Source organism: Loxodonta africana, chromosome 12, assembly GCF_030014295.1.
Source record: "Loxodonta africana isolate mLoxAfr1 chromosome 12, mLoxAfr1.hap2, whole genome shotgun sequence".
Lineage (NCBI taxonomy): Eukaryota > Metazoa > Chordata > Mammalia > Proboscidea > Elephantidae > Loxodonta > Loxodonta africana.
In genome coordinates this window covers 57,611,922-57,632,533 of record NC_087353.1, presented here as the reverse complement: position 1 = coordinate 57,632,533, position 20,612 = coordinate 57,611,922, and the positions used below count along the sequence as shown (strand labels likewise).

General features: G+C 49.5%; 1 protein-coding gene across 4 annotated transcripts in view; it reads left to right on the top strand.

Moving 5' to 3' along the window:
* SLX4 (SLX4 structure-specific endonuclease subunit) overlaps window positions 1-20,612 on the top strand; it is a 28,965-nt gene that overhangs the window by 4,484 nt on the left and 3,869 nt on the right. For all 4 annotated transcript variants that reach the window (XM_064295467.1, XM_023557421.1, XM_064295466.1 and 1 more), the window contains 10 exons: window positions 1,128-1,352; window positions 3,214-3,403; window positions 4,339-4,551; window positions 6,919-7,127; window positions 7,318-7,634; window positions 8,447-8,714; window positions 9,012-9,100; window positions 10,349-10,495; window positions 11,337-11,506; window positions 12,800-15,027. In XM_064295467.1, coding sequence (XP_064151537.1) covers window positions 1,128-1,352; window positions 3,214-3,403; window positions 4,339-4,551; window positions 6,919-7,127; window positions 7,318-7,634; window positions 8,447-8,714; window positions 9,012-9,100; window positions 10,349-10,495; window positions 11,337-11,506; window positions 12,800-15,027 — 4,056 coding nt within the window. The remainder of the gene's footprint in view (window positions 1-1,127; window positions 1,353-3,213; window positions 3,404-4,338; window positions 4,552-6,918; window positions 7,128-7,317; window positions 7,635-8,446; window positions 8,715-9,011; window positions 9,101-10,348; window positions 10,496-11,336; window positions 11,507-12,799; window positions 15,028-20,612) is intronic.

Genomic DNA, 20,612 nt, shown 5'->3' with positions numbered 1-20,612 from the left:
ATTATGTTTGGAGCCCTCTGCTCTTTCAGAATTTTCTAGTAATATTTACATTGCACAGTTGACATGAGTTACATGAGCGTGAAAATAATTTGTTTTCTCAAACTCATTCCAAAGCAGGTAAGTTGGAGCCAGCTAGCCAGTTTTTGGCTAGGCTACAGAGAAGGCAGTATGCGGGTGATATATGGGTTTATGTCCCAGGGGAACCTTCAGGCCCTTCCTTTCTCCACCCACGACCTTTTATTCTAATTTCTGATTTATTTGTTTAAAGCAGCTTTACCCCTCTGCTGCCCTTAGCCCACTGAGCATATGCTTAGGATACCTTATTCATGCAGAACTGAAACCACCCTTGCATTTATAATGTAGCAGAAGAACTTTGGGGTCCTGAGTTCTAAGTTTTTCTTACCTTCACCACCTTATCTTAAAGGTTTATTATTTTTTCTTGCGTGGTCAGCAGTTCCTCCTCTCAGGAGATCCAGTAAAGACTTAGCCCACAGAGAGGGTTGTAAACAGTGGCTTCCATAATGTTGCCAAAACAGAGTTCCTTCGTGTTCCTTTGAGGCTGTGAGGAAATGTGTATACGATTCTTCAGAAAACTGCACCCACATGCATACCTGCAAAATTGCCTTAACTTCAGGGGATCCGTGGAAGGCCATAAAGATCTGAAGGCCACCGGTGGACCCCAAGTTAAAAGAGAACTCCTGATCTAGAAAGAGATAAATGTTTGTCATTAGTATTTCCTTAATAATAACTTTATTGAGATATAACTCACATTCCATAAAATTCACCATTTTAAAGTATACAGTGCAGTGGTTTTTGGTATATTCACATGGTTGTTCAACCACCACTGCTATCTAATTTTAGAACCTTTTCCTCACCCCAGAAAGATACCCTGTAACCATTAGCAGTCACTCCCCACTTGCCCTTCCTGTCACAAATGATGTCACTGTGTCTGTATTACCATGACAGCAGGTTTGCCAACAGCAAGTCAGTCCCCCTCCCACCTGACAGTCACACCTACTCTAGTTGGTGAAGCACCTCTTTGAAACTCGGTCTAACCTGTACCTGGGGGAACAGTCTTTTGCTTCTCCAGTGAGAACAGATGCGAGTGAATGTTTTCTCCTTGCTAGAGGGTGCTCCTAGCAGTGACACCCAGCCCTCTTCTTCCGGGCTGACCGTGGTGGCTCCCAGTCCCTCCAAGCTGCGGACAGCAGAGTTGGTCCTCCAGCGAATGCAACGGTTCAAGAGAGCAGACCCTGCACGTCTGAAACATGCTCCTGGAGCGTGCTCACTCAAAGCTATGATTGCAGAAAACGCTCCAAAGGACCCTCAAGAGGAGCCGATGGTGGGGAACGGTATGACGGGAATATTTCATCTTGCAAACAGAGATAAGTTATAACTCCAGGGAAAGGGAGACTGGAAGGAACCAGCAGTCATTGTGTTTCTGCTCTGGGCAGGTTCTTTGCCAGGTGATTTTCACCTTTGGCTCACTGTCTCTAGCTAGAGAAAGAAGTGTCCCCGGAATCTTTTCTCACTTAGCTTCTTTAACAGGTACCTATTTCTCTTTTGCTTTCCCTGGCTTTTTATTATGAAATATTTCAGACATATAGAAAAGTTGAAAATAATGATGTAATGAACCCCCTATGCCCTCAACTCAGATTTAACAATTAACATTTTCCATATATATTTTTATCTAGCTTTATAAATATACGTTTGAAATGTGCCATTTGAAATTAAATTCTAGACATCATGCCACTTGATCCCCAGACACTCCGCAGTGCGCCTCTCCTAAGAAGAACTGTGTCCTACATAACCACAGTGCCGTGATCACACCCAATTCTATAATGTTGCCTGGTACACAGTTCATGGTCAAATTTCCCCGGTTGTCCCAAGGATATCTTGATAGCTATTTTCTTTTTTCTGAAGGAGGAGTCAGTATAACTTCACATACTGTGCATAGTCATAGTTCGGTAGTCTCTTAATGTCTAGACTCGGAACAGTCCCCATCTTTTTTTTTCTTCACAACATTGACTTCTTGAAGTCAATATAAAATTGTCTTATAAACAGTTCCCCTCTTTCCGAATTTGTTTGATTATTTCCTCGTGGTGTCATATAACCCCTTTCTCTAACCCTTATAAATAAAATAGAGGTCTCGTTAGATACAGGTTCAACGGTTTGGCAAGAATGCGCCACAGGTGCACTGTACTTCCTATTGCACCACCCACTAGGCATATCCTGTAAGGTGGTCCTGTTCTTTATCCCTAAACCATACAGATACTCATCTCTGATGAGAATGTGCAAGAGGAAAAGAAACAGGAAGAAACCATATAGACATTGTTGATGTTGGGTGCTGTTGAGTTGATTCTGACTCATGGCGACCCCATGTGACAGAGTAGAACTGCCGCATAGGGTTTTCTAGGCTGTAATCTTTATGAGAGCAGATGATAAGGTCTTTCTCCTGTGGAGTGGCTAGGTGGGTTCCAACTACCACCAGCCTTTTGGTTAGCAACCGAGCACTTAACCGTTGTGCCACCAGGGCTCCTTATTGACAGACCTCCAGCTAATAAGCATGTGATCTCTGGGTATTGCATTCGCAGTTTCCCATTGAGAGCACTGAGGATTCTCAGGCCACCCCAAAGGTCCACAGCATTCCTGAGTTGACATCCTGCTGAGGCATCGGTCTGCACCTTAGTGAGAAAGGCCTTTCCCTCTGACCTGGCTCCTCTGAGATGGGCACTAAAGGTCAGAACAGTAGGAGAACTGAGCTTTGAAAGGAAGGCCTTGATTTGTTGGCATAGGAGCCATGTACATCCCAAACACCCGAGGTAGGCAACTTTAGCAGAAAGCAAGACAAGTTCCCTGGGACTTGGATATACCAAGCATGGCCCATGGACCAGCAGCGGTGCTTAGGAGCTTGTCAGAAATGCAGACTCTCGGGCTCCAATTGGACCTGCTGAATCCAAACTGGCATTTCTCAGGCTTCCCAGGTGACCCTGAGGCATAGGTAGGTTTGCCAGTACTGTTCTAGGACCCCATGGAATGCTGGCTCTCATTGGGCAGTGCTGGGGCCAAGCAAGGCTGTGCCACCAGACCTGCAGAATGGTGCTGGGGGCTGGGCTCTCCATGCTCTAGCCGTCCGTGTCCGTGCTCTTCAATGTCTGCAGGTGACCTTGTCCTTGGAGCTTATCCTCATGGGTCTCCGGTGCTTTTCCCCAGGCTGTGAGCCCGGGTCCCCTGCCACAGAGAACGACGGCGTGATGGCCTTGGCCCTGCAGCAGGAGCTGGGGCAGGAACGAGTACCCACACTTGAGGAGAGCCTGGAGGAGGAGGGGTGGTTTTTCTGCCAGATCTGCCAGAAGAACCTTTCCTCCATGAACGTGACGCGGAGGGAGCAGCACATGAACAGGTAGGAGGAGCCCTCATGTCAGCTGTCCGTGATGCAGCCAGAGCCTGGGCTGCCTGGGGCTGAGGCAGGAATTCTGGCACAGTTTACCACAGCAATATCACCTCCTATCTTTGCTGCCTTCTTTCCTTTTTTTTAAATAGCTTTATTGAGATATAACTCATATACCATACAATTCACTCATCAAAAGTGTACAGCATTGGTTTTCAGTATATTCAGAGTTGTGCAGCCATCACCACAGTCAATTTTAGAACACTTTCATCACCCGAAAAGAAACTCCAAACCCGTTAAGCCATCTCTCCCATTCCTGCCCAGCTCCCCCCAGCCCTAGGCACTCACTCATCTGTTTTCTGTCTCTATAGATTTGCCTGTTTTGAACATTCCATGTAAACGGAATTGTGTAATATGTGGCCTTTTGCATCTGGCTGCCTTCACTTAGCGTAATGCTTTCAAAGTTCGTCCACGTTATAGCAGGTATCAGAACTGCATTCCTTTTTATGGCCGAATAATATTCCATTGTATGGAGAGACCATATTTTGTTTATCCATTCATTAGTTCATGGACATTTGGATTGTTTCTACCTTTTGGCTGTTGTGAATAGTGCTGCTGTGAACATTTGTGTACAGGCTTTTGTGTGGATGTATGTTGTCATTTCTCTCAGGTATATACCTAGAAGTGGAGTTGCTGGATCATTTGGTAACTCTGAGTTTAATCTATCCTTGCTTTCTTTAGACACCTTTGCTAACAAATACTAAACTGAGTGTCTGCAGGCTGACTTATTACAAGCAGCAACACTTCTAGGAGATGTCCACACTGAGTGGAGGTGACAGGGTGAGGGAACATGCTTTGACCCACAATGTGTCTGTGTTGGTGTAGATCTCTGCCGGCTACAATCATATTACCAAGGAGGCTGGTCCTCCTCTCCTGTCTCCCTCTAGGTGCTTGGATGAGGCTGAAAAGTCACTAAGACCTTCCACCCCTCAGATCCCTGAGTGCCCCATTTGTGGCAAGTTGTTTCTCACCTCCAAGAGCAGAAGCAGCCACTTGAAACAGTGTGCAGTGAAGATGGAGGTTTGCCCCCAGCTCCTGCTGCAGGCTGTGCGGCTGCAGACGGCTCAGCTTGACAGGCGCTGCAGCCCCACAGCATCCGGGTGAGTCCGAAGGACAAACGAATCAGAGATGCTAAACAATGGCGTTTGTACTCTGACTTATTTTTAAAAGGACTTCTTATAACTTTGGAGGGACAGAGAGCCCTCTTTGATTTTTGGAAGTGAAAGATTTATGGAGAAAATGAGACAGTCCCTGAAGGGGCTCAGGGGGAGATAGGTTCTGCATCCCTGAAGGCTGTGAAGTGGCTGTAGAGCCAGGTCTGTGGAAAGGACTGGAATGGTTTCCTCCAGGTCCTTCCTAAGAGTTTTCCAACCCCATATTTCTGCAGCCCGAGCCCACAACAGCAGCCAAGCATTTGGTAGCTCACTTCATCTCCTCCATGTCATGTCTTGTACAGCATGGTTTCCATCTCAGTGTAGTCCAGTTTTCATAGTCTTGATATAAGATGAAGGAGCCCTGGTGTCACAATAGTTAAGCACTTGGCTACTAATTGAAGGGTTGGTGGTTGAACCCACCAGCAGCTCTGTGGGAGAAGAACCTGGAGATCTGCACCAATAAAGATGACAGCCAAGAAAACCCTATGAGCAGTTCTGTTTTGTCCCATAGGGTCACTGTGAGTTGGAATCAACTTGATACAGCCCCCAGGAAAAACAGTGTAAGATTATCTGGCATAGTTCAAAGAGTCGGTGAGACAGAAGTACACCACCCTATTTTTTAAAAATTTGCATGAATTAAGTGCAAATGTGTTAAAATAGGCCCTGCTGAGAGTAGCGCAAAGCAAAGGGAAAGACAGCACAGTGGCCCTGTGTGCCCGCCATGGCCTACACGCAGTTTCTGGGCACCTGAGCAGGGCCAGCAGTGAGGTCAAAGGTTGAGTCTCTTAGCCAGCGAACTGTCTGTATTTTAGCACATGAACACTTGTTTGGTGCTATCGACTCGCAACCCCATGTGACAGAGTTGAACTGCCCCATAGGGTTTCCGAGGAGCAGCTGGTGGATTCGGACTACAGACCTTTTGATTAGCAGACAAGCTCTTAACCACTGCGCCACCAGGGGTCCACAGGGTTCCCTAGGCTACTGTAATCTTTATGGGAGCAGATACCCAGGTCTTTCTCCCATGGAGTGGTTGGGTGGGTTCAAACCGCCGACCTTTCAGTTAGCAGCCAAACACTTAACCATTGCTCCACCAGGGCTCCTTCCGTGGGAGAGTTTGAAGCCCCGAGGCCTTAGATGGACATCTCCAAGCCAGTGCTTGCCTCTGGCCGGACCCCACCTAAACTGCCTGCTCAGATGCAACATGTCTGGTTGTTAATACCTCCTAGAAGTGAAACAAAATGTGCATGCGTCCTTCTAGAAGTCTGTTAGAGTAGAAAGCTACAGCAATGGGACACCCTCTCTGGGACTTTGAACTCCCCTCCCTTAAGGCCAAGGCTGGGATCTCTGGATCCCTGAGGTGGTCGGAATTCTCCTGAGGAATGTAGGGTCAGAGCACCCTGTGTGCCCCCTACACCCCACACCCTTTCACTGCAGCCCAGGCCCTGTCTGCTGGGCCCAGAGGTGCAGCCCGTGGCAGCTGCCACATGCAGGGACCCCAGGCTCTTGGGGCAGCTCTTTTCCCCCTTGAAGATTGTGGCTATCACACAGGGTTCCCAGGAAGCGGGAACTGAACTAACGCTCACTTAGCTCTTCCAAGGTGGTACCTTGGTTTGCTCTTTCGTATCTTTTCCCTCCTGCTTCATGCCCAGCCTGGTGGGATTCACCCAGGCAATCCAGGGTCTCTCCAGCCAGGTAGCCCTCCAAACCAAACAAGCCGGGAAGCCTGAGATGCTGCACTCGACTTCTGGGTCAGCTGACCAGGTTGCAGGCTAAGCGGGGAGGCCTATCCTTCAGGTCGCAGCCAGAGGCGCTGCCCTGGGCCCCACAGGAAGGGAGGGCCCTTCCCTGGCAGGTTCGGACAGGACTGCCTTAGGGGCATCTGAAGTAGACAGGCAGAAGCTGGCAGGGACCCATAGAGCTGGCACAGAGCCATCAAGTGTCCTGCGGTTTCCCTAGACTCCGCTGGATGGGTTTGGCCGTGAGCAGAGTGTGCACGTACCTGACGGCTCTGCATCCACCAGGAGCCACTGGGCAGCATCACATGGGAGGACCCGGATCCTTCCATGCCCAGCTAGACCACCAACCCATGTCTGGACTGTGCTGGACTTTTTACCAGGAGTGCATGGCTCACCTGAGGCAGTAGAATAAGCACAGCGAGATCCTGAAGCAGAGGAGACCCACTGAGAATATTTAGTCCCCTCCTCATGCCCATGTGGAGAAGAACAGGTCCCACTCTTGTCAAGTGTGGACAAGCCTCACGTAGACGGTGCCCTTCCAGCCCTCACTCATTCTCCTCTTTGGCTGCCTTTTAAGCTTCAGCCCTCAAGTTGGAAGTCTGAAACGGAAAGGAGCCCCCAACAAGAAGGAGCCCCAGAAAAGGCGGAAAGTCAATCAGCCCAAGGCACCTTCCGAGGACATATTGGTGGCTATGGCTCTGTCTCGATCGGAGGTGGAGCAGTCCAAGACTGTGCTGGCGCTCGGACTGGAGAGGGCTTTTTCTGAGTGGATAAAGCCAGGAGCAGGTACAGGTGTCTGGGAGCAGGTACAGGTGGCCGTGGGCAGGTACAGGTGGCCGGGAGCAATGGCTCTGGGCCTGCAGTGACCCAGGGAGAGCCTCACTGCACTGCTTTTCAATCACAGCCAGCCACTGCTGGATTCCGGATGGGTGGACAGGCTCTATCACTGATGTGTTCTGCTTCTGTTTATCTCTAGAGAAGAAAAGTCGCAAGAAGAAACTCCCTGCTTCCCTGCCCCCACTCTTGGTCCAGGACTCTGAGGCCACATGGAAACAGACAGAGGAGAACGTCGCCACACTCTTTGCAGAGGCCGTGGAACTGTCCAGCACGCCACCACTTCCTGCAAGCAGAATCTTAAAGAACAAGTCGGAAAAGGCAGGCTGGCTTCTGCAGCTGCCTGAAGGGAAGCAGAGCTTTCTGTGGGAGGGCAGTGCCCTGACCAGAACCTGGGCCCCAGAGGCCTTCTACACGGCAGGCCTGGTCCCGCCCATCATGTCCCGGCGGCCTGCCCAGGTGAGGCCCTCCCCTCTAGACACACCTGCAGATAGGCTTTGGGGAGGGGCTGCACAGGGCACCCAAGGCTGGGAGCAGAAAATCTGAAAGGAGAGGAGGGGTGGGAAAGCCAGGAGAGTCAGCCATAGGGAGTTTCTCCCTGGTAAAAATGGAGGACTGTTGGTTCTCAAAATTTAGTGTGTTCCTGGAGAGTTTGTTTAAAGTGCAAAATGCCAGCCTCCACCCAGGAAGCCACTGACATGGTATGTCTGCTATGGAGTCCAGGATTCTGCAATCTAAATAAACACTCCAGGCAGCTCTGACACAGCTGGTCCTGGACTAGGTGCTCATCTACCTGAGGCCATGTAGACTGTAGTGCAGATAGTGAATGTGCTCAGCTGCTAACTGAAAAGTTGGAGGTTCAAGTCTACTCAGAGGCACCTTGGGTGAAAGGCCTGGCAGTCTACTTCTGAAAAATCAGCCATTAAAAACCTTATGGAGCACAGATCTACTCTTACACACACAGGGTCATCATGAGTCGGGATCAACTCAACAGCAGCTGGTGATTGGTTAGGAGGGCCAGGCCCAGAGACCTTTCTCCATACTTGGGTGACATGGGCAGGATCTTGGCCTTGACATGCAGTAAAGGAGAAGCGCTCCATAGGCCTGCCCTGGGCTTTGACTGGCACCCCGGGCCCCTCATCCTCTAGCCCTTGAGCTGATCTGCAGTTATTGGACAGGAGCAGTTTCACCTTCATTTCCTCTAGCCAGGCCCCTCTGTACCATGAGTGATCATGATAACATGGCTGGATGGGCTTTCTGACTCATTCTAGGGTCTCCCAAAATTGCCGACTTGGTCGCTAAGACCACCTGACCAGCCAAAGCCGGATGTGCAAACGCACCCCACCCCCTGCGGCCCCCCTCCTATGGGCCACAGCCCCAGGGAGGACCCAGCGGAGCCTGACCCCAAGAAGGCGTCACCCTTCTCCAGCCAGAGGGAGCACCAGGCCCTACAGGACCTCGTGGACCTGGCGAGAGAGGGGCTGAGCCCCAGCCAGGGGCCCAGCAGCATAGGCCTGGCCAGCTGGGACGGAGAAGCAGGTGAGACACCGGGAGGACACTGGCCAGCCCCGTGGTCCCCATGCCGCTGTGATGGCAGCTTGGGCCTGAGGATCCGTGGCTCATTCTGGTACCACGGGAAGAACACTTGATCTCTGCAGGTGGCTGCTTTTGTCTTTCCTCCAGGTAAGTTAGGTACATCTGTCACAGTTTCCAGAGCGAGTGGTCGGGTGGTCGTTTGGCTGATGTTAGCTACTCTTTGCTTTAAATCGAGACATCCTCAGACAACAAACACCTCCCTTGGGCGCTGGTCTTCTAATCTGCAGATCCTTCTCTCAGCCATAGATTTGGTGCCCAGTGGCCTCCCACTGTCGGGCTTTGTCCTGCCCTCCGAAGAGGAGCATCTCGAGAGAGGTGGTGGTGCTTCGGTAAGGACGGGGACCCCTGGCACAGCCGTGCTGTCTGGCTCTCAGCAATTTTGTCATGGTCTTAACCACTCTGTTTGTCTGGTGTTCATGAGGTCAGCTTGCTACCGGCCTCCAGGCCCTTACACCTTTCCATTGCTCTCTTGTGAAGCATCTCTGCTTCCCAGAAAGCCGACTACATCTTACAGCTTTTGAGCTAAACCAAGTGAGAGCCCAAGGGAGCCTCCTGTGTTCTCAGGGCACTGCCTCGAAGCCTGTGTTCTTTGTGTTGTTGAAGTATGTGGGTTACTACCATCGCCAGCCCAGGAGTGGGCTTTGTCCTGGGAGTCAGAGGGAGGGCCAGCTGCCCTGTGAGGTCACCCCTGTAGGGCCACCTGCTCTCTGCACTTGGCTCTTGCTCCTTTTGTTCACTGGCTAAGCATTCACTGCACCCATCGCATGCAGGTCCCGCCAGGGCCTCACTAAGCAGTTCAGCTTTCTGTGTTGCTCGCTAGTGGGGCTAGCAGTTGGGTTTTCCTTAGAGTGGACATCATCCCTCTAGGATATTCGTATCAACCATCCGTCACCCCAGGGCCCAGCCTGGCGGCGTCATAGCACAGGCATTAAGAGGACAGACCTGGAGCACACGCCCTGTGCAAGTCCCTGAGCTGTGTGGGCTCTGGGTCATCTGTCACATTGGGCTGTAATCACTCCTCACAGGCTGCTCTAAGGTTTGAACACACAGTCTGTCAGAGCACCTGAGGAGCCCTGGTGGCGCAGTGGTTAAAGCACTTGGTGGATAACTGAAAAGTCGATGGTTCAAACCCACCTTCCGTAAAGGTTACAGCCTTGGAAACCCTATGGGGCAGTTCTACTCTGTTGGACAGGGTCGCTATGAGTCGGAATCAACTCGACAGCAACAGGCTCTTGGTAGAGCACCTAGCCTAGCTCTCAGTAGCTGCTAGTGCTGCTGCCACATCCTCTCATAATTGTTACGCTTTTCCATTGCTGGCCCCACATATTTTAGGGTAGGGAGTTCGTGGTAATAGAGAGCTTGAGAAAGAAGCTCATGTTTAGCTGTTCCTGGTTGCTAAGCCCCTCAAGGTAAAGGAGAGGTGGAATCCAGTAGTGGAGTCATGTTGGAGAGGAGATGGAGGATCCTGATCTTAGCCCCTCTAGTGCCCCCTTAGTGTGTGTGTGAATGCGGCACAGCTCAGGCCGAGAAGTGGGTGGTGGGTAGACACTGACTCTCCATCCCTTGTCCCTTTTCAGCTCTCCCTCGGCGTACTGGTTTCTGACTTCAGGGCCATGGTCAATAACCCACACTTGAGTGATGTTCAGTTCCAGGTGGACAGTGGGGAGGTGCTTTATGCTCACAAGTTTGTGCTTTATGCACGATGTCCGCTCCTCATCCAGCACGTAAGTACGGCTCCTTCCTCCTCCCTTCTCCCTCTCCTTCCTCACGCCTTTCCTGCTGCTGTTCCTCTTCGTGCTCTGAGCAGTCTCTCCCTTCAGTCTTAAAAAAAAAATTTTTATTTATTTATTTTTTAAGCTCCCTTAATTCCCTCCCTTCCCACTCCTTGTCCTCAGCAGCCCTGTCTTGAGCTTTCCCTCATGTCCCTTCCCACCCACGTTCTCACCCATCTTCCTCCCTCCTTTCCTCGCCTGCCCCGAATGATGGTTTCTTCTCTCCATTGCCATAGTGGTTACGCTTAAATGGGGAAGAGAGAAAGATACTTCTGAGGTTAGGAAGTGATATGAGAGGAAGACCTCAGGATTGCAAAACATCAGATTGTTTTGTTTGGTTGAATGAAAATCCCTTTTTTCCAGAATTGCTTCCTTTGTTCCTGTTTACAAAATGATAAGGCCTCATAATCAAGCTCTTTCAGATTGAATTGCTAAAGGACATTTTCAGTAGCTTCTGTTCTGATGCCGTTCTGAAATGGTTTGACTTAAGTGTCACACCTTGCAGGAACCCAGGAGTCTACTGCCAGTCTCTTAGCGTGTTCTGGAGCCTTTGATGTATCTCTGGAGAAGAAACTAACTGGGTTCTTGAACACCCCCTGCTAATGTGATGTAGAAAACAGAAGTATTACAGCCCGTCCTACAAAATTCCTGGCCAGCAAAAAAATCAGCACTGGATAATGCTTTTCCTGGGCCTGAGCCTGTTGTCAAGGCTTGAGAGTCAGGACATCCCAGTCCATCTGTCCTGCTCCAAGTTATGCCTGTGCAACCAATAAGCCTTTTATGTTACCCTCAGGTAAACAGTGAAGGCTTCTTCGCTGTAGAAGATGGGGACCTGAGGACCCAGCGCGTCCTGCTGAGTGACGTCAGCACTGAGGCAGCCCGTGTGTTCCTGCATTACCTCTACACTGCGGACACTGGCTGGCCCTCCCACCTGGCCCCCAGCCTGAGCTCCCTGGCCCTCAGGTCAGGCTCATCCTCTTATTGACTTCATAGCCCTTGAAATTAACTGACTGGGACTAGCAGGTTGATGAGTCCTTGTGTGACACAGTTAATCACTCAACTACTAGCCGAAAGGTTGGTGGTTCGGACTCACCCAGAGGCATCTCGGAAGACAGGCCTGGCAATCTACTTCTGAAAGGTCACAGCCTTGAAAACCCTATGGAGCAGCTCTACTGTGCACACCTGGGGTTGCCATGAGTTGGAACTGACTTGACGGCAACTAACAACAAGCAGGTTGATAGCACAAACTACAGAAGGGCCAGGGCTGAGGCTAGCAGAAATGAGTCTTTGTCCCATAGGGTCCTATGAATCGGAATTGACCCCACAGCAACGAGTTTGGTTTGGGTTTAATCCCGAGTTTATGACCAGTGATGACCTGGTGAACAGGGCACCTTTCTTGGCCAAAATGGGCCTGGCAGGAGTGCCCAGCGCTGTTGAATAGCACCTCTGCTGAGTCATGGGCTTTTAGCTCCCTGGACATGGTAGAGAGTGGACCTCAGCTCTGTTCCCCCAAACACGTGGCTCCCTGAGCTGGACCCCACGGTCCCTCCACTAAAGCCAGACCATGCAGTCCTTTCCCAACACTGTGGTTCCCTGAGCTGTCTCTTCAGCTTCTGTTCCATGGCCCTTTAGTGATCTTCATATAGCATGGCATCTATTTTCCCCCATTTTTGCTTGCTTAATCCATTCCTTTTATATCCCAAGGGATACTGACAGTACACCCTACACTGATCCTGTCTCAACGTAACAAAGAAAACCCATTCCCAAATGGGATTATAACTGCAGGTATCCAAAAAAAAAAGAAGTTGATTCCAACCCACAGCAACCCTATAGGACAGAGCAGAACTGTTCCATAGGTTCCATTCGAACTGCCGACCTTTTGGTTAGCAGCCTGAGCTCTTAACAGCTGCTCCATAGGGATTAGGATTTACCACACACATTTGGGGGAACACAATTCAATCCATAACACCATAACCCTAAACTCAGCCCAGTTCACCGGTGCAGTTCCGTTTGCAGTGGTGGAGTTTATGAACCCTGCCTGACAGTATCACAGGTTTCTGGTTCTAGAACTCAGTGGCCTGGGGGTGTTGCTGGGCATGAGGGTGGACACTGTCTGTGGGGGCGGCGGGGGAGAGGCCAGGAACAAGTCAAGGCTGTGCCTCCCTGGAGGGGTGTCTGCTCTGGTCCTCAGCCCGCTCCGGGCCCTGAGAGCTGCCTCCACTCAGGGCCATGCTGACACATGTGTCTGTGTTGCAGGTTTGGCATGAGTGAGCTTGTCCACCTATGTGAACAAGCACCTCCTACAGTGGATGTGGAGGGTGGCCTCAGGAAGGAGAAGGAAGACGAGAACTGTGAAAGCAGAGCAGAGAACTTCCAAGAACTCTTGAGGTTGATGTGGGTAGGTGAAGAAGAGGAAGCAGAGGCCCTGTCGAGACCTGAGGACCATGGAGAAGACAGAGAAAAGATGGACGAAGCAGAGATGGAAGAAATCTATGAATTTGCAGCTACTCAGTGGAAGCTACTCCAAGAGGAAAGAGCAGCAGAGAGAGAGGAGGAAGCTGACCAGCTCGGGGAAGACCATACAGCTTCTGGATGTGTCCTAGCAAGCGTCCTGGTCCAAGCACAGTTGGAAGATGCAGGACAAAAGGAATCACCCAAGCAGGGAAGCGACAAGGCCCCAACCAGATGGAAAACTGTGGAGTGGTCAGCTCCCCTGGCCTCCCCAGGCCAGCGTTCCCGTAGCGAGGAGGATGCAGAAACGTGTGAACTGGAGGCCTCAAGGGAAACGCTGCACCACTCCAGCACCTCCAGCTCTCCTGGCAAGCACCGGGCAGAAAGGAAAGAAGGTGCCTCTTTGCCCTCGATCAGTGACTATGAACAGCTTTTCCCATCAGCTCAAGGAGAATATGCTGAACCTTCCCAGATAACAAGTGATCCAGAGGAGCAAAAGGGGACCGTTGTGGAGAAAGAGGCAGAGGTGTCCTGTTCCCCCAGGCATCACCAGGCGCAGGCACAGCCCGCCCGGGATGGGGGTCCTTCCTGGTCCCACCTCAGTCCCCACTGCACAGATGGCTCATCCCCATTAAAGCCCCCATTGCAGAGTGCAGTTTCCAAGGTGATCTCCCAGAACTCATGGTCCCCAGTTCTACCACCAGAGCAGAGGAGGGACAGTAGCATCCCTGCATTACTTATGGATCCAGGCCACCACGAAGACAGAGGAGGCAGTTACATGTCAGCATGCAAAAGTAAAGGGGGCCTGATCACCACAGAAAAATCCCCGTCCATTGACCTCACCCAGTCAGACCCTGGCCACTTGTGCTCCAGACTTCTGTGCTCTCCATCCAACATGAACAGAGATGTGGGGGTTATTTTATTGGATTCGGATGAAGAGTTGGAGCTAGAACAGACTGGAATGAAATCCGTTTCTAATAGTCCCCCAGAGGAAAGGAAAGTGCTGGAAGTCAGCCCCATGTCCTCGGAGCTGTTTTCAGTCATCAACATTGATGACACAGATCCGGAATGTTCTCCAAGCCCAGTAGGAGGGGCAGCCGAGCTGCAGTCGGGGAAGGGTGAGCAGTCAGGGCACGGGGTCCCTCAGGGCAGCAGAGGGTGGCTCAGGCTCTTCTGTGACGCAGAAAGCAGCCCCAAAGACAGCACCACGGACACATCGTGGCTGGTGCCCGTCACCCCACTGGCCAGCAGGGGCCGCCCCTGCTCCTCCCAGACCCCAATCTCAGGCCTGCGGTCTAGGACTTCAGTGGATGTAGAGACTCACCTCAGGCCCAGGGCTGTGTCCGAGAACAGGGAAGTAAACGAAAGCACGTTTCCAGTCATCGTGCCTCAATCACCGCCACAATATCTGGTTCCTGCCACCCCAGGAAGCTCTGAGAGTGGCAGGCGAGCCTACACAAGCCCTTCTGGTCAGCGGCCCAGGTACCACCAGCACATCTCTCCTGTGGCTCTTCGTCCACTGCAGAGACACTCGTCGCCCAAGCCATACTGGCTGAGTCGGGCCACTGTAGGTGAAGTGGTGGAAGTCGAGGACAGTGACGACGAACAGGGAGTAGCTTCCTACCAGGCAAACAGACCCCTGCCTCATGGGGAGCCCTCCATCGCAGATGACGACTACTGTTGGAGTGTTGAGCCCCACTCACCAATTCCCATCGACCACTTGAACCTCGAGCGGACTGGCCCCCTGAGCACCAGCAGCCCCAGCAGTAGGGCCAGGGAGGCCCTGGGCAGCGTGGCCTGTGGCTCCTCCAGCCCCCTGGGCACAAGCCCCATCCAAGGGAGCTGCACTGACCAGGGTGGAGCTCACAAGCAGTCCCCTCAGGCCAGCTCCCCAGGGAGCAGCAGGCTGAGCTTGCTGAATTCAGCTCTGTGGGATGACTGGGACAGAGAAGAGAAGTCACTGGAGGGTCCTCCTCTGGCCTGGAGACTACGCCCTGACCAAGCTAGGAAGCCAGGAGGGCCAGAGACACCCAGTGAGTAACAGGAGGGCTGGGGAGGGTGGGGTCTGGGCCTTCAGCACCAGGGGGCGGGTGCGAAGAGATCATCCTGACGTGGAGGCGGCAGTGCTCACAGCCTGCAGACCCCAGCCCTCCTCACAGGGACAGGAAGCAGCTACTGTCACATAAACACTTCTCCAACAAGTCAGTGTTTCCTAAACTTGTCTGACCGTGAGGGTCACCTGGGCACCTGCTAAAAATCCCCATCCATGGACCCCATCCCAGAATAGGATCAGAGCATCCCAAGAGAGGCTGAGGCCCTGTGCAGGTGCACCTTAGGGTCAGGCAAGTTTGGTTTCTGAAAAAACTGTAAACATAGACCAAATGACGCAGCCAGTTACTCCTAGGTGTACACCCAAGAGAAGTGAAAATATGTCCAAACAGAAACTTTTACACACACGCCCATAACAGCACTATTCACAATAGGCAAAAGTGGAAACAGCCCAAGCGTCCATCAACAGATAAATGAATAAACAAAATGTAGTTCATCCACACAATGGAATATTACTCGGCCATAGAGAGAAATGAAGCTCTGATGCATGCTATGACATGGATGAACCTTGAAGACATTGTGCTGAGTGAAATAAGCAGACACAAAAGGCCACATGTTGTATGATTCCGTCTATAGGAAACGTCCAGAACAGGAAAATCTACAGAGACAGCAGGCAGCTTGGTGGTTGCCAGGGAGGAATGGGGAGTGGCTGCTAACGGGCAGGGGATTTCTTTCTGGGGGTGAACGTGTCCTGAAACAAGACTGAGGTAGTGGCTGCATAGCACCGTGAACGCGCTCAAGGCCGCTGGAGTGCGCTCTTTAAAGTGCCTCATTGTATACTGTGGGAATTTCACCTCAATTTAAAAAAAAGATCAGGCAAGTGCGGGAAGCCAGCTCTGGCCCTGCTGTCCTTCCTTATCCTCCAGGTGGGGAGATTCCTTGTCCCAGCTCATTTGACACAACCGCCCGTGAGCTGTGGCCCTTCAGCAGAGTAGACACACAGGGGTGAGTGAGGAGCGGAGTGAGGTTGCATGAGGATGAACCAAAACCTCAACTACGAGGATGTTTCATTTCTGGCACCAGGAAAGAAACAAAGGCCCTGAAGTCGGGCCCCCCCAACACTGCTGCTCTGGGCAGGGTGGACCCACGGTGAGCGGGGATTGACACTGAAGCCGGGCCCATGGGCAGAGCATCTGCCTGTGGCCTAGAGTTTCGTTTCCCCCTGAAATCCTAGACTGATCATGCGTCACAGGCCAGTGCCTCTCAAGCCTTGAGTGTCAGATTATCTGTAAGCTTCTTAACACACATGGTGCGGCCCACCCTATAGTTTCTGCTTCGGTGGGTTGGGGTAGATGGGGAATTTGCATTTCAAACCAGTTCCCAGGTAGTGCTGAGAACGGCTGTGGTAGACTTCAGACCAGGGGACCTTAGCCTGAGGGATGAGGTGGGTGGCAGGGTGTGACAAAATGAAATTCTTCAGGAGTCAGAGTCACTGCTTTTATCAGACTCTCATAGGGCTCCATGACCGTAAAAAGGTTAAGGACCAATTCCTAAATCATCCATTTGTCTTAAGATACTGATTTCTTTTTTTGAAAATAATAGCTTTCCTGAGATATAATTCACATTATGTTTTTAAAGTATACCATGCAGTGTCTTTAGAATATTCACAGTGTTGTGCAAACGTTACCACTCTCTAATTCCAGAACATTTGTACCCGTTAAGGAGTCACTCCCCATCTCCTCCTATCCCCCAGCCCCTGGCCACCACTAATCAATTTCTGTCTCTATGGATTTGCCTGTTCTAGAGATTTCAGTCTGGCTTCTTTCACTTAGCAAAATGTTTCCAAGGTTCATTCACTTTGTAGCATGTGTCAGAACTTCATTTCTTTTTATGTCTGAATAATCCTTGGTTGTACAGATAGACCACACTTTGTTCATCCGTTCGTCTGCTGGTGGACATTTGGTTGTATCCACTTTGGCTATTACGAATAATGCTGCTGTGCTAAAAAATAAGTTTTTATGTGGACATATGTTTTCATCTCTCTTGTGTACATACCTAGGAGTGAAATTGCTGGGCCATATGGTTGTTGTTGTTGTTAGGTGCCATCAAGTCAGTTCCAACTCATAGTGACCCCATGTACAATAGAACGAAACACTACCCAGTCCTGCACCATCCTCATAATCATTGTTATGCTTAAGCCCATTGTTGCAGCCACTGTGTCCCTCTCATTGAGGGTCTTCCCCTTTTTCACTAACCTTCTACTTTACCAAGCATGATATCCTTCTCCAGGGACTGGTCTCTCTTGATAACGTGTCCAAAGAATGTGAGACATAATCTTGCCATCCTTTCTTCTAAGGAGCATTCTGGTTGTACTTTTTCCAACACAGATTTGTTCATTATTTTGGCAGTCCGTGGTATATTCAGTATTCTTTTCCAGCACCACAATTCAAAGGCGTCAATTCTTCGATCGTCCTTAATCATCGTCCAGCTTTCACATATATGTGATGCAATGGAAAACACCATGGCTTGGGTCAGATGCACCTTAGACTTCAAGGTGACATCTTTGCTTTTCAACACTTTGAAGAGGTCTTTTGCAGTAGATTTGCCCAGTGTAATGCATCTTTGATTTCTTGACTGCTGCTTCCATGGGTGTTGATTGTGGATCCAAGTAAAATGAAAATCCTTGACAACTTCAATCTTTTCTCTGTTTATCACGATGTTACTTATTGGTCCAGCTGTGAGGATTTTTGTTTTCTTTATGTTGAAGTGTAAAACATACGAAAGGCTGTTGTCTTTGATTTTCATCAGTAAGTGCTTCAAGTCCTTTTCACTTCCAGCAAACAAGGTTGTGTCATCTCCATATCGCAGGTTGCTAATGAATCTTCCTCCAATCCTGATGCCTCATTCTCCTTCATATAGTCCAGCTTCTCAGGTTATTCGCTCAGCATACAGATTGAATAAGTATGGTGAAAGGATGCAACCCTGATGCACACCTTTCCTGACTTTAAGCCACGCAGTATCCACTTGTTGTGTTCGAACAACTGTCTCTTGATCTATGTACAGGTTCCTCATGAGGACAGTTAAGTTCTGAAATTCCCATTCTTCACAGTGTTCTCCATAATTTGTTATCATCCAAACAGTCGAATCCCTTTGCAAAGTCAAGAAAACACAGGTAAACATTTTTCTGTTATTCTCTGCTTTCAGCCAGGATCCATCTGACATCAGCAATGATATCCCTGGTTCCACATCCTCTTCTGAATCGGGCTTGAATTTCTGCAAAATTTTACTTCAGCAAAATTTTACTTGTGTGTGATATTAATAATATTGTTCAGTAATTTTCACATTTGGTTGGATCACTTTTCTTGGGAATAGGCATAAATATGGATCACTTCCAGTCGGTTGGCCAAGTAGCTGTCTTCCAAATTTCTTGGCATAGACGAGTGAGCACTTCCAGAGCTGCATCTGTTTGTTGAAACATCTCAGTTGATATTCTGTCAATTCTTGGAGCCTTGTTTTTCACCAGTGCCTTCAGAGGAGCTTGGACTTCCTCCTTCAGTACCATCGGTTCCTGATCATATGCCACCTCTTGAAATGGTTGAACATCGACTAATTCTTTTTGGTATAATGACTCTGTGTATTCCTTCCATCTTCTTTTGATGCTTCCTGTGTCTTTCAGTATTTTCCCCGTAGAATCCTTTGCTATTTCAATTTGAGGCTTGAGTTTTTTCTTCAGTTCTTTCAGCTTGAGAAATGCCGAGCGTGTTCTTCCCTTTTGGTTTTCTATCTCCAGCTCTTTGCACATGTCACTGTAATACTTTACTTTGTCTTCTCGAGCCACCCTTTGCAGTCTTCTGTTCAGCTCTTTTACTTCATCATTTCTTCATTTTGCTTTAGCTGCTCAACATTTGAAAGCAAGTTTCAGAGTCTCCTCTGACATCCATCTTGGTCTTTTCTTTCTTCCCTGTCTTTTCAATGACCTCTTGCATTCTTCATGTATGATGTCCTTGATGTCATTCCACAACTTGTCTGGTCTTCGGTCACTAGTGTTCAATGCGTCAAATCTGTTTTTGAGGTGGTCTTCTGAATTCAGGTGGGATATACTCAAGGTCATATTTTGGCTCTCGTGGACTTGCTCTGATTTTCTTAAGTTTCAGTTTGAATTTGCATATAAGCGGTTGATGGTCTGTTCTGCAGTCGGCCCCTGGCCTTGTTCTGACTGATGATATTGAGCTTTTCCATCGTCTCTTTCCACAGATGTAGTCAATCTGATTCCTGTGTGTTCCATCTGGTGAGGTCCATGTGTATACCAAAAAACGCATTGCCGTTGAGTTGATTTCAACTCATAGCGACCCTATAGTGTATAACCAAAAAAACCAAACCCAGTGCCATCGAGTTGATTCCGATTCATAGTGACCCCATAGGACAGAGTAGAACTGCCCCATAGAGTTTCCAATGAGCGCCTGGCGGATTCGAACTGCCGACCCTCTGGTTAGCAGCCGTAGCACTTAATCACTGCGCCACCAGGGTTTCCCCTATAGTGTATCACCATTTATGCTGGTGAAAGAAGGTATTTGTAATGAAGAAGTCGTTGGTCTGACAAAATTCTATCATTTGATCTCTGGCATTGTTTCTGTCACCAAAGCCATATTTTCCAAGTACCGATCCTTCTTCTTTGTTTCAAACTTTCACACTCCAATCACCAGTAATTATCAATGCATCCTGATTGCATGTTCAATCAATTTCAGATTGCAGCAGCTAATAAAAATCTTCAATTTCTTCATCTTTGGCCTTAGTGGTTGGTGCATAAATTTGAATAATAGTCATACTAACTGGTCTTCCTTGTAGGCGTATGGATAGTATCCTATCACTGACAGAGTTGTACTTCAGGATAGATCTTGAAATGTTCTTTTTGACAATGAATGCAACATCACTCGTCTTCAAGTTGTCACTCCTGGCATAGTAGGCTATATGATTGTCTGATTCAAAATGCCCAATACCGGTTCATTTTAGCTCACTAATGCCTAGGATATTGATGTTTATGCATTTCATTTCATTTTTGGCAATTTCTAATTTTCCTAGGTTCATACTTCTGCATTCCAGGTTCTGATTATTAATGGATGTTTGCCACTGTTTCTTCTCATTTTGAGTCGTGCCACATCAGCAAATGAAGGTCCTGAAAGCTTGACTCCATCCCATGTCAATAAGGTCGACTTTACTTTGAGGAGGCAGCTCTTCCCCAGTCGTCTTTTGAGTGCCGCCCAACCTGGGGGGCTCATCTTCTGGCACTATATCAGACAATGTTCTGCTGCTATTCATAAGGTTTTCACTGGCTAATGCTTTTCAGAATTAGACCACCGGGTCCTTCCTAGTCTGTCTTAGTCTGGAAGTTCAGCTGAAACCTGTCCTCCATGGATGACCCGGCTGTTATCTGCATACCGGTGGCATAGCTTCCAGCATCACAGCAACATGCAAGCCTCCACAGTATGACAAACTGACAGACACATGGGGGGTGCCATATGGCAGGTCTGTGTTTAACTTTGTGAGGAACTGCCAAACATTCGCACCATTT